Source organism: Chelonia mydas, chromosome 5, assembly GCF_015237465.2.
Source record: "Chelonia mydas isolate rCheMyd1 chromosome 5, rCheMyd1.pri.v2, whole genome shotgun sequence".
NCBI lineage: Eukaryota > Metazoa > Chordata > Testudines > Cheloniidae > Chelonia > Chelonia mydas.
Window position 1 is genome coordinate 82,135,570 of NC_051245.2, and position 19,157 is coordinate 82,154,726.

Genomic DNA, 19,157 nt, shown 5'->3' on the forward strand with positions numbered 1-19,157 from the left:
AAGAAAACCTTTTAGCTACTATGGTATTGGTTTGCATCTGGCCATCATCCCTCAGTCATTAATCTTTAGCAAAATTCATAACATCCACAATAAAGCATGATGTAATTTAAATTCTTTGTACAAACCGCTGATGACAATGGGAGCTCATGTACAAAATGGCCCCACCTTCTTGTGAGGGGAAAGCTCATCAAAGCTGTTCATTGAGGCACTGCCCTTCATGACTCATGGTTTAGTCCTTTTTTGTGAAAGGTTATTTGATTATTGCAAGTGAACTGTGTACAATACGGGTGTATACTGTGTATTCTGTTGATATGGAAAGCACATTTTCATAATATTTGTCTCCATAGTTGTAGTAAAATATACATTGTGCCTTTCAATACATTATATTTGTCTCTTTTCTTTTTATTGCTATGTAGCAAGTGCTTTACAGCACTCGCTGTATTTAAGCTCTTAAAACAATTTCCATTATTGGAAAGTCTGTTGTCACACACTTTTAACTTTCCAAGACATTCACAGTTTTGGCTAAAATTTTCTTTGCGGTGTCTTTGCAAAAACCTCTGAAGTTTGAAACTTGGTTTGGGCATAGGACACTGTCTTTTGGAGAGCCACTGAATCGTTTGGTTTGAAAAGAAATTGGCTATTTTAAAACAGTATAGTGAACATCTGCAGTGGAACATTTCCTTAAGTCTATGGGTTTACATCTAAACATAGATGCAGAGTGCATGCAGGCATAGCTAGTCAAATACACAGCAAGCTAAATGTGCACTTGGTTCAAAGAACTTACAAGCTCCAGTGGTGCAGCTGGTGAAGATTTTTAAGGTGAACAAGGGCAATAACTATTGAGAAAGGAATAAATGCTTAATAGATGCAGAGCCAGTGGCGAGCCACACAGTGACCAAGTTACATGAAGTGAAGTGACTTCAGATCACCTGTGGGTCAGTTTTCTGAAGGCAGGATGCCTTCTATGCTTAGCTTCGCTCAATTACCTAAAACCCTTTCTCAATATGAACACCTACCAGTAACTACTGATCTGTTTCAAACTTCCTTGTTTTGTGCGCTATGTGTTATATTGGGAGTATAATAAATGAAGAGTTCCAGGGACATCTGGACTTGAGCTTTAAACCCCCCACCCTCTTCAGTCAGATTTTAGACTATCTCATGGCATCATATCATGCCTGGCTAATGTGATGGTGTCCTGCTTGTAAAGGTCAGTAAAGAATTTCCTTGCTGATTGTGAGGTCTTTGAACAGTCTCTGACATGATGAAGCTATGGTCCTTGGTGGGGGTCTTAGTTCATGAGTGGCTGTACTCATTTCTGGAATAAGAGGGTTTTGGAGTAGTTATGGGCAAATGCTCATCTAATCCCTATAGGATGCTGAATCCTATTTGTTTTCCTAATAGTTCAATATGCATACAAGCCCACAAAGGGGAGTCACCCACAGGCATAGCTTGGGATATCCTCAGAATATTGATGAGGCACAATTCTCTACCTCCTTTTCAATTGTTCCATTGTGAGTAGTGCCATGGCGTTTACTTGCTATCCTATGTTTTTATCAGGGTATGGTATTCCTGGGTAGGGAGAAGCACTCTGAGATGCACGATGTTGGTTGGGATACAACTATTATTTAGGAAATATGGCCATAGGTGGTGTGAAATTTTGGAAGTCAATCTTAATTGCTCCTTCAGCATCAGGGTTCATGTTGCAACTGTGGTCAAGACAGGATGGAGTCTAGGCAAAGAGAAGTGTGGAAGTGACGGAGGGCAACAAAACAATTAAATGGAGTGATGGAAGGGGGGCGTGAAATACCAGGTGCAATATTAAAAGAGATTTCAAAGCATTTTATGCATGGAAATGTTTAATGTTATTCTACACAATTTGCAAGCACTAGCCAAATATTAATTTACTATATCATTATTATATGGCCAAATCCTGAAGTCCTTACTCATCTTTTACTCAATACAGGGGCAAAATTCCTTCTGTTTAAGCTGACTTGAATAAGAGTTGATTGAAAGCTGAGTAGAGACTTCAGGATTTGGTCCACAGTGACAAAATACTGGCATTAATTTAATTTAAGGAGAATGATTTACATGTCTCAACTATCTGGAACCATCAAATAAAAACTAATTCTCAAATTCCCACAGAAGCCTCAATGGTGGGGGGAGAGGCAAAAATGATGTTGAATGAGTGCCACCAAGTGTTCTTTTGCTGTATTTGAGAGCCAAATAACTCCTCAAAACCCTCCTCTCACGGCTTGGGGTCAGAAACACTGTAAGTGGAGGAAATTAATACTTGATCACAAAGATCTTAATTTTGAAAGGGGCATCACAGAGAAAGTAAATGCTGTGAGAGTGACAGACTTGTAATTAAAGTCCCACTACAAGTCAATATCGCTCTCTGGAGATCTTCCAGTTGTGAAATATCTGCTGTCCTCTCTGTAGGTGCAAGTATACATGGCTAGCCATCTGTTTTCCAAACAAGATGGTGTTTCCTTTGACTGACTGACACAGCATCTGTTTATAGTGTATCATGTATTACTGTGTTACATCATGTCATGTGATGGGATGATGTAACCTGATATTATACCAGGACAAGGTGGGTAAGGAAGTATCTTTTACTAGATCAAGAGCACAGCAGATGTGAATCACGAGGCGTACCAGGTCAAATAAATGACATTTTTGGATGCACTTCACCTATTCAGTTGGGACTTGCTTCTGCTTCTATTCAACTCAGCGAGAGTTTCATCAGGGACTTTAGTGGGAGTAGGACTGGACGTTTAGTGGGAGTAGGACTAGTATACAGAAGCAAACACAATATAATGATTAAAACAACAAGAGAGTCCTTGTGGCACCTTACAGACTCACATATTTATTTGGGCAAAAGCTTTAGTTGGCTATAACCCACTTTATCAGGTGCATGGAGTGAAAAATACAGTAAGCAGGTAGAAATATACAGAACATGAAAAGATGGTACGGACTAACATGGCTACCCCTCTGAAACCAGTATAATGATTGTTTTCAGCTGTGCTACCTGATTAGAAAGGACAGGTTTTTCATGTTTGCTTCTCCCCAAGCCACACACAGGTTAAATGCTTCCCACAGATATGTGTGTTTTCTATTAAGGCAAAGTACAGAAGTGCTATTAGAAGTAGGAAGATTTTACATCAATATATCTCTAATCTTTACCACTTGCTGAAAATCAGATGACGCTAAGAACTGAATCCTCAGGTGCTCTAAAACTCCACTGGGACTTTTCTGTCCCCAACCTTGGGGGCAGCCTCTAGCACAGGGCTGCTTTAAGTTACTCTGATTTGTAATAGCCCCTTAGGAGCCATTTCAGCCATTCAGGACTGCCAAAGTATAGGGCATTCCAGCCACACAAACCCATGTCTCTGCCTGCCCCCACATCTACTCTACACAGAGTTGCTGAGGAGTGGGGGCACAGAACAAGCTTTACTTGGGGGATTCTCCTGTGGCAGAGGAATTCCAGGTGTCCCTTTAAGTCCTCCTTGTTCCACTGGAACAGCAAAACCAAAAGATATGTCTGACAAGTTTTTTGTGGGAGGTTCTATGGCCTGTGTAACACAGGAGATCAGACTAGAGGACCCCAGTGGTCCCTTTTGGCCTTGGAATCTATGAAAACTTGGAGTTAGACTGGGATGAAGGCCTAAAAAACTACTTTTGAGCATGCTGGGTGGTGCAACTACTCAGAGGGAGTGTAAATGTGTTAGTTAACAAAGTGTGTTGAAAGATGTATGCAGACATTTCTAGTGGAATATAGTTTTTGACATTTCTAGTGGAATATAGTTCTATCTAGATGAACTGATCAGCTGGTAAATAGCACACCCGCTTAATGGGGAGAAGTGCCAGGGAACAGAGTGAGTGCAGTGCATTTCAATGACTATACAAACAATGAAATGCACACTTGGTCTGTTTAATGAGCAGCCTATTGTCTATCTTAAAGCCTTTTTACAGGAGGTAATGAGTGAATGGACCTTTACTAGCATAAATTTCCTGTGGAAAGTCCTTTGTTCAGTTCAGACTGGTTTCCTGCCCTGCTATAAATTCACTAAATGAGTCAGCTTTACTAATATTTAGTGTTTTGTAAAATGCTTACTTTTAAAACACGGCGCGACTCATCTTTAAATTTAGGCGAGAGCTGGAGACCAGAGAGGTGTTCATGGTGCGAGGTATGAACTATTGTAGTGTTCCAGAACTATGTGGAAAGGACAAGTATGTTTCATATTTGTGATACAGTGTCATATGTTTTCTTTGTGTGTGAACTGTAGCATTTGAAAGGGGCAGTTTCTTGATATAATTCATGCAATATGTAAAACACATACATTATTTGCAAATATACAACACATTTTTTAATTGATGCATGGAGCTGATCAGCAGATATCCGAAAGCAATTGCATCAACATGCATGAGTGATTCGATAGGGCAGTGTGTTAACTTTGTGCATCCCAGTGAGAGGGGTCCCTGTAGATTCAGAGAAGTAACTACACTTTGAGAACCTTTTACCAAAGTAAACCTTCAAAAACTTCTGAGGTTTGCCCATCACCATCATTAATCTGTAGCAAAACTGCAGCCCATAAGTCGTTGTCAATATCATCCAGTATTCTGTACTTAGGATGCATTTGACTTTCAGACACAATCCATAAATTCCTCAACAAATTTTGTGTCATCTTCTACGATTTATAATTTTAATGGTGTCACAATTTTTAATATATTTAAGAATACATATCTAAGGCTGTGAAAACCTGACACGTTCCCGTTGTTTCTGTCCAAAAAGATGGACGATAATGAACAGCTGTGTCTGAAGAACTCACGAGTACAGCTTTGGAAGCACTCACCAGGGAGCTGAAGAAAGAGGTATGGCCTACTGAAGAAGGTTGCTAAGAAACAGATTTCAGATGCTTCCTGATTCTATGAAGGAGACACACCCAGAAAGAAATGATCAGGTAAGAAATTTTTTATTATCAGATGAAACAATCATATTATTATTGAATAAGGAAGTCTGAGTAATCAGGATTAAATCCTGTTAATAATAAATAAGAATAAGAATTTATAAACAATGATATAACTGGACAGCTCTGGAGGAGACAGGGCTCTGAACTTTCAACAAATCTTCCACTGTTATAGATTCAGCAGAGAATCACTTAAACAAGCTGCAAAGTTGATTGGGCATGTTGTATTGATGAACATCAGGTGGAAAACCCACATTAACGGTCCACTTTGAGGCAAGAAGAATTCATGCTGTTATGACAACTGATGTGTGATATATGCAGACATGCACTGCAGAACAGGACAGAGCTAAGTCAATCCCTGTTGTTTATAGCAAATTATATTCTCCTCTTCCAACTCAAGTAGTTTAAATTGGTGCGAAAAAGCTACCTCAAAGCTTTTAGCTAATCCCAAATATGTATTTCTTAATCCATACAGTTTCAGATGATTTATTTGTTTCCATTATCCTTTCCAAAATTCTACTGAGTTGTATTCCTAAATATGGCAATCAGTTGCTGACTGTGACTTTACCTTGTTTCTTAATCATCTAATTTAAGTAGGTTTCAAAGACTGTTTTAATCTTAGGGTATAGAAGTTCAGAAATGCTACAAGCCAGTTTTTTAATATTTGATTCCCAAATACTTCTTTTTATGAAAACTTGGCCAGTCTATTTATCATCTCTGGATCCAGGGAACTTAACCTGTCAACAATTAAATGAACTGGAATAAAGATAATCAGGCATGATTTAGCAGAGTAGAACATTTCACAGAATAAGTGGCCAATATGGTTTTGATTCCAATGTGCCTCAGTCTGGTTCTGCACGGACCACATTTACAGAGAAGAGCACAGTTAAGTTTCTGAGAAGATTTAATCCTTGGCTTCTATGAGTGCATCCTCTCTTGGATCTTCTTCTATCCAGTGGTGTAGCCAGCATGGGATATTTGGTTGGGCCCCGACCTCAGGTGGGTGGGCAATTACAGGAGGGAAGGAAGGACAGGGGGCTGGCCTCCCCCATCCCCTGCAGCCAGCCTTGTGGGGGCAATGGATGGACCCTCTGGCCAGAGGCTCCTCGGGGTCCCAGGCACGCACCTAGCTGCTCTCCACCGTGCATGGCTCTCGGCTCCCTTCCAGATCCCGCTGCACCACACCCGCCCTGGCTCCCCCAGGTGGCAGTCCTACCTTTTCGAAGATCTCCTCTACCGCCACCATCTGTCCACTCACTCACCCTCCTCCCAGTGGTGAATTAGCCACTGGGCTAACCTACGGCCCCAGAAAAAATTGGCACTCCTGCACCTTCTCTCGCTCTGCCTGCCTGGCGCTCCCATGGGGGCTTGCTCCACTCCACCTGCCCCACCGGTGCTCCAGCCTGGAAGTGGGGTCAGGGCATGGGGGCTTGCCCCACTCCGCCTGCCCACCTGGTGCTCCAGCCGGGGCATGCGGTTAGGGCATGGGGGCTTGCCCTTCTCTGTCTGCCCAGCCCCAGAAGGAGTGCCAGGCAGGCGGAGCGGAGCAAGCCCCCACACCCCAATCCCACTTCCCGACTGGAGCGCTGGGCAGGTGGAGCGTGGCAAGCCCCTTCACCTCAACCCCACTCCCTGTCAGGAGCGCCGGGCAGGCGGGGTGAAAGCCTCCGTATCCCAACCCCACTCCCCAGCAGGAGCGCCTGGCAGTTGGGTAGACTGGGGCAAGTGCTGGGGCCAGAGCAGATCTGGGGCTGGGGTGCTGGGCATGGATGATAAGTGGGTGGGCCACGGCCCTCCCAGTTCCTCTCATGGCTACGCCCCTGCTTCTACCTCACAGACTGTTTCTTCTCCTCTCTTCCTTTCTCCTGGCAATTCCAGAGGTTGCCATCCTTAACTCCTCTTCTCCTTCCTTTGTACCCTGTTTGATCTCATCCATGTACATAGCTTCAGCTACCATCCCTTAACCTCAAATCTCTCCTCAGAATCCACACCTGCCTTGCTGCATATTAAACAAAACAACAGCCAGTTAATGATGGATAGACTGTGGGGCTAATGAAGGATAGTTGGCACTTTATCTTAACTATCATAAGATTTTTTTAAAAATTCCAAATGTATATCTATATGAAATTGTATATATTTGATAGTATTTCTAACCCTTTCTTGTGTCATTTGTCTTTTTAGATTTTAGGGAAATGGGACACTGATCCTGGCTGAGGCCCCTGGGTGTAACTGTAATACAAATATTTCATAATAATAATTAATAATAACTAGCTTCTCTTATAAGATTTTCCACTATGGCAAAAGTGAGGACACTTATCCATTCATAACTGGATCAAGACCAAAACTCATTTCCCCAAGGTCACTAAACAAGTCCTATTTTCAAAAATGCCTACATCATGTATGCACATTCTATAGTTTTACATCTGGACAACTTCATACTGGCAAGCTAGTTGTGGAAGGCTCTGTACCCATTGCCATGACTTTGAGTCATCCATTCCCCCAATTAAGTAGTATTCTTAAATCATTTAGATATTGCTGGATGAGTTTGTAGTACATTTAGCCACGAACAAGGTACAATTTTAAGATATTTATTAGATTATAAAACCCTGATATATCTAAAGGTTTACAATGTGCAGCAATTGTATATACTAGATTAGAAGTGATGTATTGTTTGTATGAGTACAATTATTTTAAATAGATTATTTAAATAATTCTCCTTTCAAAATGAATGGCAATGTTTCTCTCAGTGTGTGTTCTCAGGAGACTTGTCAGAGCTGATGCAGGTTAATTTTCCTTGCCTGTATTCCAGGAAGGTATGTTTCCATGCATAATAATCCTGTGGTGGAGATGGGGAGCCCATTATTTTGTTTGATGGATACTGTTGCCCCCTGGAGGGAAATTCTCAATTATCGCAATATTAAAGTGAATCTTAAATTAAAACTTAGAAATGTTCTCTATTATAAACAAAATATCCCCTTTGGCAATTAAAAATATTGTGATTTTAATTAAAAGGGCTTATGAGCTTAGAAATAACTGATTTCTTACTATGCTAATTATTTTTTGTACATTTGCTGTTTGGATTTGCAAATTACTTGACAGTAAAATTTAATTGCTTTTTAAGAGATCTGAATATTTAATTTATGTATAATACTTGGGAAAGCAGAGGGCTTTTTGAACAGTGTAGCTAATCAAAGTAGTAAGTGTGAGTGTATCCACATGCACTATGGGTGTGTTCTTGCATAACACCAGTGTTGCACATGTACATGTGAGGAAATGGGATGAGCAAGGCAGAGAGATCAGGGCAACCCAGCCCTGGATAAATGACTGTACTACTGTGTAACTGCTAAGTTTTTCCTGATTGGTAGGAGGATGAAGGCCAAAGGGTACATGTAGCTAAGCACCTTGCTTTCATGCTGAGGATCATACTTCATTCTGTCTCTCCTCAGACGCCCATTTAAAACACCATCCCCATCTCTTTTCCAGCATGTGTTCTTGTGATTAGGAGCAGCATTGTACTTTATATAGAAAGGCCATAGAAATGGGTGCTATGAAGGAGCAACGTGTGGTTGCATTGAGGGAGGAGTAATAGACTACACATGTTAAAAGTTTCAGAGTGGTAGCTGTGTTAGTCTGTATCAGCAAAAAGAACGAGGAGCACTAGTGGCACCTTCGAGACTAACAAATTTATCTGGTCATAAGCTTTCGTGGGCTAAACCCAACTTCATCAGATGCATGGAGTGGAAAATACAGTAGGAAGATATATCTATATCTATACAAAGAACATGAAAAGATGGGGGTTGCCATACCAACTCTAATGAGACAAATCAATTAAGGTGGGCTATTATCAGCAGGAGAAAAAAAACTTTTGTAGTGATAATCAGGATGGCCCATTTCAAACAGTTGACAAGAAGGTGTGAGTAACAGTAGGGGGAAAAATTAGCCTGGGGAAATAGTTTTTAATTTGTGTAATGACCCATCCACTCCCAGTCTTTATTCAAGCCTGTTGGCATACTGTGGGGCCATGCGGGTACAGTGCCACTGACTTGAAGATATACATTGCTCCCAAATGTGAAATAATTGTGGGTGAGGACAAAGTCACAAAGTTCAGCCACCAGGTTTGCCATGACATTATCGGGGATACTGTTCCTGATGGCTTGTAGTCCATCTTTGTGTGGAATGTTGGTGTAAAGGGCTTCTACATCCATAGTGGCCAGGATGGTGTTTTGTGGAAGATCACCAATGGATTGTAGTTTCCTCAGGAAGTCAGTGGTGTCTCGAAGGTAGCTGGTAGTGCTGGTAGCATAGGGCCTGAGGAGGGAGTCTACATAGCCAGACAATCCTGCTGTCAGGATGCCAATGCCTAAGATGATGGGGTTTCCAGGATTTCCAGGTTTATGGATCTTGGGTAGCAGATAGAATACCCCTGGTCGGGGTTCTAGGGGTGTGTCTGTGCAAATTTGTTCTTGTGCTTTTTCAGGGAGTTTCTTGAGCCGATGGTGTAGTTTCTTTTGGTAAAGCTCAGTGGGATCAGAGGGTAATGGCCTGTAGAATGTGGAGTTAGAGAGCTGCCTAGCAGCCTCTCGTTCATATTCCGACCTATTCAGGATGATGACAGCACCTTCTTTGTCAGCCTTTTTGATTATGATGTCAGAGTTGTTCGTTGTGTTCTGCACGGCTGAGGTTATGGGGCACGCAATGCTGTTTTTCCATGTTAAAAGTGTGGATCCTTCTCCCCCGTCCTCCTACCCTTGGGGTGAAATCCTGGCTACACAAAACTCCCACAGATTTCAGTGGGCCAGAATTTCACCTCCAGTTTTCGATTTTGATGCCTAGATACTAATATGCATTAGGGTGCACTCGGAATGTCAAAGAGAAGCCATTATAGATCACAAGTTCAAATTGGCCCCATATCATTTTCACCATGGCTCCCTAGCACTCTGGATCAAATCTGAACCACTGACCTAATTCCATAGCTCATTATTAATGTCCCTACTCATGCAGCGAGATACTCCTCAATGTGTGTAAGGGTGGCAGAATCTAGCACTAAATATTTAGTTATTGAAAGCATCACTGGTATAAATTAAGTTGTATAGTGCTAATTTGTATGCATATTTATTTTTATATGTTGCAATTGCTCCCTTAATTTACATCAGTAATTTGAGTGGTGCCTTTCTACAAATACTGTAGCTCTTAGTCTTTTTCTCACACTCGCAGTGTTTCTCCCTGTTGGGTATATACCTTACTCCCGACACTCTTGTTGTGTGGGATGTTGAAGATTAGCTCTCTGGGCTTTCTGCCACAGAGACCATTACAATTCTAGGAGTTTATTGTGATTGTGAAGAAATCAAATGTGTTTTAGTCCAAGGAGGATCAGGACTAATTTTTTTCTATCTTTTGTATGCAGGTATGATAGTAAAGGGAAATGCTTCACATATTAATCTCCTGTTTGCCTCTGACTCACATTGTGGGTAATTACTAGAAGCATGCACCCAGATAAAAGTAAGGCCATCCTGTTCTGAACCATCCCTTAAGTGTTGTTCATTCCACCAGTCTACCGACCTCATGATGCAGACACTGACAGTTCTCTGAGGTGGTATATTAAGGACCTTCTCTTTTGCCTTCAAGTGCTGTTTTTTATTTGAAGACCCTAGAACAGCTGTTTACCAAATGGTGGGTCCCAACCTACCAATGGGTCACAGGAAGGTTCTAGATAGGTTGCCACATCCAGCGCCTGATGAATCTGAGCCCTGGCCTAGCATACATACAATTCTCCTGGCCCAATGCAGAGGGGATGCTCCAGGCAGGGTGGGGTGGGAGTAGAGAGGAAGTCTGCCATGCAGTCACCCTGCAGTGGCATGTCCCATCCTTCCTGCTCCGAGTGTTGTGACCTGGTGTGCAGAGTCGCAGTGTCACTCGGGTTTGGCATGGCTGCCTTTCCACCAGATCTGAGTGAGTAGCATTGAACCCCATGCGCCAGGTCACCATGCAACTCAGTTAAATTCAGCCTGGCCCCCCCCATCATGACAGAGGGGTGGCTGGGCCTGACCTGAGTGATGCTGTGAACCCTTGCATCAGGGATGCAATGCCTAGAGTGGGGAGAAGGGCCCAGCCCTGCAGGACAGGAGATGCTGTTGCAGAGTAAGTGTAGGGTGGGCTTGCTCTCTAAGGCCCATCCCCCTCAGAACCTGGCCTCTGCCCTGGACGGGATTAGGGTTATGGTGTTCGGGTGGAGGGTGCATATATGTAATGGTGGATCACAAAAAAAGACACTCTGCAGTTGGTGGGTTGCCTGAGAAAAAAGTTTGGGAACCACTGCCCTAGAAACCCTCTATCTCTGGGAATTCATTTTCCTCCTCCATCCAGTTTGCATTCCATCCTAGCTCTTCAAGTGATTCACATTAATGTGTGTAACCTGTATGTAGAGCTTTAGCCAAGAATGAGTGTATGCTGAATTTCAATGGTCCTCAAAGGAAGCTGAGTGACTATCATAAAATCCCTGAAAAGCAAATAACTCAATGTCTGTTAGAAATTGCAAAGTCACATGCTTATTGTAGCTGTTCTCTGTCAGAAAGATCAGTGCCACACCCTACATAGTCAGGTTTTAGAACAATTTATTTACTGTAATATCAATTAAAGTGGTTTCCTGCATCAAGGATTAAATTCAATTCTCATCCAATTCGTAGGTCAGAAACCAGGAATGTGTAGTTGAGCCACTCACAATACGTATCCTAACTAAGGAAAAGGATTAATTTCAGTCCTGAGATCTTTTTGCTCTGCAACATAACTCAGCTAAGTCAATACACAGCAGAATATATAATTTTCTTGAGGACACACTAATGGCTTTAGTCATATCATATGGGATAATATGCACACACACACACATCACTTCATTTATATAGGTAACACATGAAGTAAAAATGGGAGTTCATGCAGTAACATGTAAACCTGTGCAAACTACCTTTACTGTTCCTTCCAACATTCTAGCCTTACAAATAGTGACAAATGCAGTTTAGTGAAAAACATTGCACCTACAGTAGTGCTAGAGACTCCAGTTGTGACCATGTTTGGTTTTCAGGGAAATATTGAGCCTGCATAAAACCTGACTTCTGACATTAATGCACAGAAACTAGGTTTGGGACTGGCAGTCTACTCAGGAAAGAAGCTGAAGGAGTATTACAGAGGTTAAGGCTGAACTACATTGGCAAAGCTATCTGTAGGATTGGACTGTTCAGCTAAAACTCGAACACTAAAGTGATATATCTAAAATAATGCTTAACCCTCATACAGTTCTTTTCATCCAGAATCTTAAAGCCCTTGACAAAAGTGGGTAACCATTATGGTCCCTATTTTATAGATGGGGAAACTGAGGAACAACGGTGAGATATTTTGCCCAAGGTTACACGCCAAGCCAATAGCACAGCAAGGTATATAACCCAGGTTTTCTGACTCCTCGTGAGGTGTCCCATATATTATATCACATTGCTTCCATAGGTATGTAAGAAGTTGTTTTTAGTACATTACTTATTCATTGGTTAATCTTATTTTCAAAAGAACATTGCTTTAGAAAGGGGATGAAAATATTCATTTCTATTTCAAATGTTTCTTTCTATTCAATCTTCCAATTTAAGAATGAACTGTTCACTTTGGCCACCGGGAAGGCTTAGGCTGTCTATATCAATATTAGCTGGGTAATCTTCCTACTTTCTGATTCCTTTCTGACCACAAAATGTGAACTCAAATAGGCCCTAAAGCAGCATGAAAAGCAAAACCTGTTTCTTCTTCATTCCGCGTGGTATTTACAGTTTTGGATATGAACAAAGTATGTTCCAAAAAGGCGTTAATTGTCGTCAGTTACAAATACCACAGCAGGAAGGAGAACTAGCTGTTTCTTTTGTTTGTAATAAAGGGTGAGCAGAGCCACAAACAGAAGATTTAATGAGAAAAAGAATTTGTAAATAATAGAGAGGAGGAACTCTAAATTGAAATAACCACATGCGGACCGCAGTGCTAGCCTGAAATGCTTTGTTGAGGTGATGTATGGTTCACATGAGGTGAGCTCTGTTTTGTCTACTGCTGCAAATAGATGGGTGGAAAAATGTAACTGGTATGTATGTGCTCAGAGGAGTCTAGCAAGGCACTGTAAAAATGGTCAGTTCTTTAGCATTATTCCTCCCCCCCCCCCCCCGGTACATTTTTTTAAAGGATTTGCTGACCCAAAAACATTCTGAACAAAGTGCACCCGTAATCCCTTCCTCAACAGAGCTGAAAGACGATACACTGTAGTATATGGTAGAATCCTCCTATCACAAGGGATAATCTTCTCATACAAACAGCCCTGAAGCCCCTGTGCAACTATTGAAGTCTAAGTTACTAAGGCTGACCGCAGACAAACCACGCAGGACCCATGGAAGGGGACAAAGACTTCCAATAAATTTCCAGTGGTTTGATGTAACAGCTGCTTCAGTGCATAATACCGTTAAACTTCAACCACATAGGTTACTGATTTTATTTTTTAAGATTACTTAATAGGCAGGTAATATAATTTCTGATACAGTTTCCAGCCACAGATTTTTGCAAAACAAAATTTTAAAAAATCAGAAGTAAAGGGAAAATGTCTACTCTCATCAGCACTGATATAAATCCAGACTTCAGCTAAATTGCTTTGGATTTGCATTGGTGTAACTGAGAGCAAAATTGTCTGATCTTTTTTTAATGTTACAAACATCTGTGGTAAAGTATCAAAAATATCATTAAAAATGTGCCCAAATTAGCCTTGTTTCTCTTGTTCTCTACATAACAATAAGGAAGAAACTTATTTTCTCAATTGTTTTGAAACCAAGTGTACTTCCGAATTACTGTTATGGCAAAAAGTGCTTATGGTTTAAACCATTGGGATCATTGATGTATAAGTATTAAGTGTTGAACTCCCCATTGACATAATTAAAGACCCTATGCAGTAGCCACATCCAGAGTTGTTAAGGATATTATTTAGGGTAAATCACTCTCCTTTGTATGGCAACTGAAGCTCTGAGATTCCTTTGGTTGTAGAGCAGCTTCATTAAGGGAGGATATATGTCCAGGTTGACCTTTCCAGACTATGTTATCTCCATGAGTAACCTTGAACTAAGACTACGGGTATGTCTACAGTTAAAACGCTACAATGGCACTGCTGCATCACTATAGTGCTTCAGTGTAGACACTACCTACGCCAACAGGCTGTATGTAGCTAGGTCAACAGAAAAATTCTTCTGTCGACCTACTGCTGTCTACATGGGGATTTAAGTTGATTTAACTATGCCCCCCAAGGGTGTGGGTTTTTCACACTCCTCAGAGACACAGCTATGCTGATATAACTTGTCAGTAGAGATCAGCCCTAAGGGTTTCCCTCGTGTAAAACTCAGGGGACTGAATAAGAAAGAGGACACTGTGTGTTAAGTAGTGGGCCTTGTGGAAGGCAGAGGCAGAGGTACAAGATAACTGCTTCAGGGGACAGGGCAGAGGTGCCTTGCCAAAGGGCTTGTCTTCACGTACAACATTACAGCGGCACATTCAGTGTAGTTAATCTACTTCCCCAAGAGATGGTACCCATGTCTATGGGAGAAGCTCTCCCGTCAACATAGCACTGTCTACACTGGGCATTAGTGGATAACTACATGGCTTAGGGGGGTATATTTTTCACATCCCTGAATGATGTAGTTATACCAATATAAGTCTGTAGTGTAGAAGGGAATTTCCCATTTGCCATCTGTTATCACCCCGTTCCAGGGCACAGGATTTGTGCACTTTTGTAAATTAACGAATGACACTAAGAAAACACGTGACGCCACATCACTGATTTCTCTTCCGAACAGGAAACTGATCTTGAAGCCCTCAAATTCTGCCTCTGCTCAGTAAACAGGCAACATTATTTAAAAAGAAATATTTTCCTGGGCCAGACTTTATGCTGTTCCTTCATGTAGTTGTTGTTCTGAGTGGTGTGGCTAATGCTATTAGGCAGAGATCTCCAATTCAACTGTCATTTTTATAATGAGCCATTTGATGTCTTTACCCTACTGTAACAGTTTAAAATGCTGTCTGTGTCCTATTGAGCAAGGGTGGCAGGAATTGAATGTGGAAGGTGTTTTATCATGCAACATGGTAAGTTAATTAGAAAACTTCTTACATTAATAGTGAGCCTAATTAATTTCACTCTTTTGAAGAGAGCACTGATTACATTTGGAAAATGTCTGATAACCCCAATAGCAAATGAAAGGTAATTTAACACAAGGTCACTGTAGTTTGCAAAGTAACATGGCAGCAGTACATTATGCTGACATCTGAGACAGTTGGCTGGGATTTGGGAGCGGCATGTCATGCCGGTGAAAGGCTTATTCACTTCAGTGCAGCCTTGTTCCTCTGGATAAAGTATTTGTGTTTCCAGAGTCTAGCAACTTGCATGGAATTTGGAGGGAGGAGGACAGCTTGCAGGAGGGGGAAGAGTTTGAAGGAAGCACCAGGAAATCTGTCTTTGTGCACATTGCTGGAATGGTTGCTGCAGCTGCAGCATTTCTGTAGTTTTACACTTCTACCCTTCAGTTCATGGGAAATATTGTGCACTGCAGGTGACTGACTTATTCCATTTACAAGCAAGAAAAATATAACTGATCTTGCACACAATTAAGCACAGACAGAAGGTTGCTCACGTGAGCAGACCAGTTAACTTCAATGAGCCTGCTCAAAATAGCAAAGTCATGCAGACGCACAAGTATTTACAGAATAGGCCCGACAGTAAATGTGTCAGGGCCACTTTTCTCAGGCCTCCTTTTTTCACTCTGCCAGTGGAGATAGGAGGTATGGGAAGAATTCCTTCAGTGGGCCTCAGTGGGAGATCTGTGATGGAACCAGCAGGGGATGATGGCAGGGTGCCCCTGCATTGAAGCAATAGCATAAATGCTCATGACAGAGAGGTCAGTCTGATTCAGACCTCATTGCTTCAGAAGCCTCCGTTTATATCAGCACTATATAGGGGCATACAGGGTCTGTATGGCTCTTAGATATTTCTGCTGCCCAGCCATCCCAAATCCACAGATGCAGAGATTACATCTATTACTGCCCCTGCCTGCGGCACATTTTTGTGCATCATCATGTCAGTGCATATACCTGAGGAGCTGGCCCTTTAACTTTTCAAAGAGAGTCTTAAAATCATTTTGCAGGTTATTTTTTAAGTAATAAGTGATTTTCAGGTGTTGTGATTTAGTTTTATATTTGGATATGATTTTCCATGTCTGTAATGATCTGAAGTCTTTTAAGGCTGAGTTTTTAAGTAAGGTGACTAGAACGCTGGCAATAGACATGCTATGTATGTACATTATATTACTGTTCCATTGTTTTGTAGGTAAGAGTTCAACAGCATCTGTGTGAGTTGCTGAGGATTTTGTTGCTAATTCCCATTCCTGTGGCTAAATCTATCTGCATCACAATATTTTTGTTCCAATTGTATCAAATCACAATAATTTTTTATTTGAAAACCTGGACTGACCTATTTTTAGAGTAGTGTTTTTCACTCATAGTATCTAAAAATGTAATCATCCTGTATCCTCATAGGAAGTATGGTACTGACTGATATCACGCTTAGCTGAAGACACATTATAGAGAATTCCTGTGGCCTGTTCACATAGCCATAAAATCCTTGTGAAATCATCCACTGAAGTCTCTCTCCAGAGGAGACCAATGTGGCGAGAGAGGGTTTTTTTCAAAGATTTAATCTGACTTTTGTTTAAACATATTTGTATAAAAGAATAAAGAAACCCGGCATGGAGGTACTTGGGGCCAAAATTGTCTCCACTGAAAAAGTGGAGCTTTAACAGTCTACCCCAGCAGAGAATCTGCCACTTGGTCTTTGTACATGTATTTAAGTGGAATGAGGGACAAACTGAATGTACTCAGAATAAAATGAGCTTGCCCCTGAGTATAGCTATGTTTGAAGGCCTGATGGCCAGACTGATTGTTTTTGTTTCCACTCCTGCCTGCCACATCATTAGGTGGACCATGCTGATTCCTGTCATTCCATGGAAATACCATGCAGATGTCTCCCAAAAATGGTACTTCTGAGAGTGATGCACTGCACAGGAATTGCAGCATTGGAATGTCATGTGGAGGGATTAGACCTACCAAATGTTTTCCAAGTAGTTAGGTGGGTAGCACTTTATTCTAGTACCTTCATCGTTTTATCACTTCAGAATGGGATTTTCAAAAGTGTTCAGGGTTGGCCTAAGTCTGCTGTTAATGGAGTTTTACCATTGAATTCGCTGACAGCAGAGTTAGGCCGTCACTTTTGAAAATCCCACCCGGAATGCCCACAAGCCAGGCACTGATCTTTCCAGTGCTGCCTGTGTGTTTGCCCTAGCTGGCTTGTTGGTAGAGCTGGGCAATGCTTGAAGAGCTCTTTTGCTGATGCCGTCTGAGCCGCTCATCCCTGCCCCTGCTGTGCCAGCTGTGAGGATTGGAGGGGCTGAATATATTGCCAAGATAAGCCCTGCTGACTCAGAGCCTCCAGCAGCAACAGATATTAGCCCATGTGGTGGAACCTGAAGGGAATTCTAGATGTTACTGCCCATCCTGTCAGGGGTTTACTGTCACTGGCACTTTTTGCACATGTGATGAAGCAGAGGGCTCTGCCAGCTTCACATACACAAGACTGAATTTGGATCCAAGAAAACTATTTAATGTGTAGTTTGTAATCCAAAATCAGAATTTAGAATCCGTTTTTGGATTTGGAGATTGGCAAAGACCAAACTGATGGTATTCTGCTGCTGTACCAGGGAAAGAGATAGTGTGCTTAATCTTATGCAGATGGGAGAGCAGCAAGCCACCACCTGTGACACTCAGTAATGTCTTGGAACATGACCAGCATATTAATAATAGGCCAGAAGTACTGGAACTCCTCCCCATTTCCAGTGCTCACTAATCTGCATACTGTACAAATCCTCAGTGGGCAGATGAGTGAGGGAACGGAGGACTTAGTGATTATTTGTTTATATAGTTTGTAAACCACAACATTTGGTCACCTGCATGAGTCTTCCCTTCATTAATACAGTTTAAAGAGGTTCTTCCATAGGTCTTTAAGGCTGGAAGAGACCACTGTGATCATCCAGTCTGCCATGAATTATACAAGCCAGAGGTATTCATCAAGTACAATTCTTTTGTACTGAGATTTCTGAAATTCTTCAGGGAAAAATATTCTAGAGCATTAAAGTTTTTAAAGCTGTTCTGTCTTCCACGTGTGTACATATCTCCCATTAATCTCTGTAGTGTTTATGCATGCATAGGTACCCACACAGTTTGAGGCTAACCTCTGCTGTCCTTTATTCATACAAATAGTCCCACTGACATCAAGTTTGAATGCGTACCATGAATAAAGCAAGGATTTGGCCCCATTTATAAATCTTGACCCCAGTTCATATATATTTTTATGCTTTCAAGCCATGTGCAATTATGAGTATAAAATGGCTGTGTGTGGAAAAGAGGTCCTGTTTTCCCAAAATGCCAGGTGTTTTCTCCTACCAATTAGGAGATGATGTTAGCACCACAATGAGGTTTTTAATTTAATTCGGGATGGAGGAGTTGATATAATCCCTACCCCTAACATCCGCTGCCCTCCCGCCATACCTGACATTCCCATTGTTGCTAAGAGGACTGAAGGCCTGGATCAAAGGTAATAGGTAAATACTGAATTATTTATCTTGAAATTGATACTAAAAATCCAAGTGTCAAAGAAGCAAAAGATACTTCAGGGGTAGAGAAGTTTATATTTATATCCTGTTTCCATGAAGGAACCAGCGGCTGAAATTGACAGTTGAACCGTTGTGCTCACGTAGAGCATGTGAGCGTGTGTGTGTGTGTGTGTGTATTTCTGCTAATAAAACCAGCATTCTCCTATAATTAGGAGTAGCAGATGGTGAGATCCTGAGCATTGTGTACCACAAGCATGGGTTCACACCTGTTCCTTTCACAAAAATAGGAATACATATATATATATGTGTGTGTGTGTGTATGTATATATATATATATTTTGCCTCAGGTTCTCTGTTTTTGCACACGATTCACCTAAGATGGAAACACAGGGCTTGATTGATATCAGCTTTAAACAAGCTGGGTTTTGGTTTTTTCCACCCCCCCCTTAACCAGACCTGTAAAGCAGTCCCAGGCTGT

At 41.6% G+C, this 19,157-nt stretch overlaps 1 protein-coding gene across 2 annotated transcripts in view; it reads left to right on the forward strand.

Moving 5' to 3' along the window:
- The first annotated feature begins 4,137 nt into the window (after window positions 1-4,137).
- The window catches only part of LOC102938391 (tubulin polymerization-promoting protein family member 2), a 33,818-nt gene continuing 18,798 nt past the window's right edge, over window positions 4,138-19,157 (forward strand). The window contains exons 1-3 of one of the 2 annotated variants that reach the window (XM_043547434.1): window positions 4,138-4,230; window positions 4,793-4,961; window positions 16,988-17,139. In XM_043547434.1, coding sequence (XP_043403369.1) covers window positions 4,914-4,961; window positions 16,988-17,139 — 200 coding nt within the window. In that variant the 5' untranslated portion in view covers window positions 4,138-4,230; window positions 4,793-4,913. The remainder of the gene's footprint in view (window positions 4,231-4,792; window positions 4,962-16,987; window positions 17,140-19,157) is intronic. The other variant, XM_037901669.2, reaches the window with a different exon arrangement.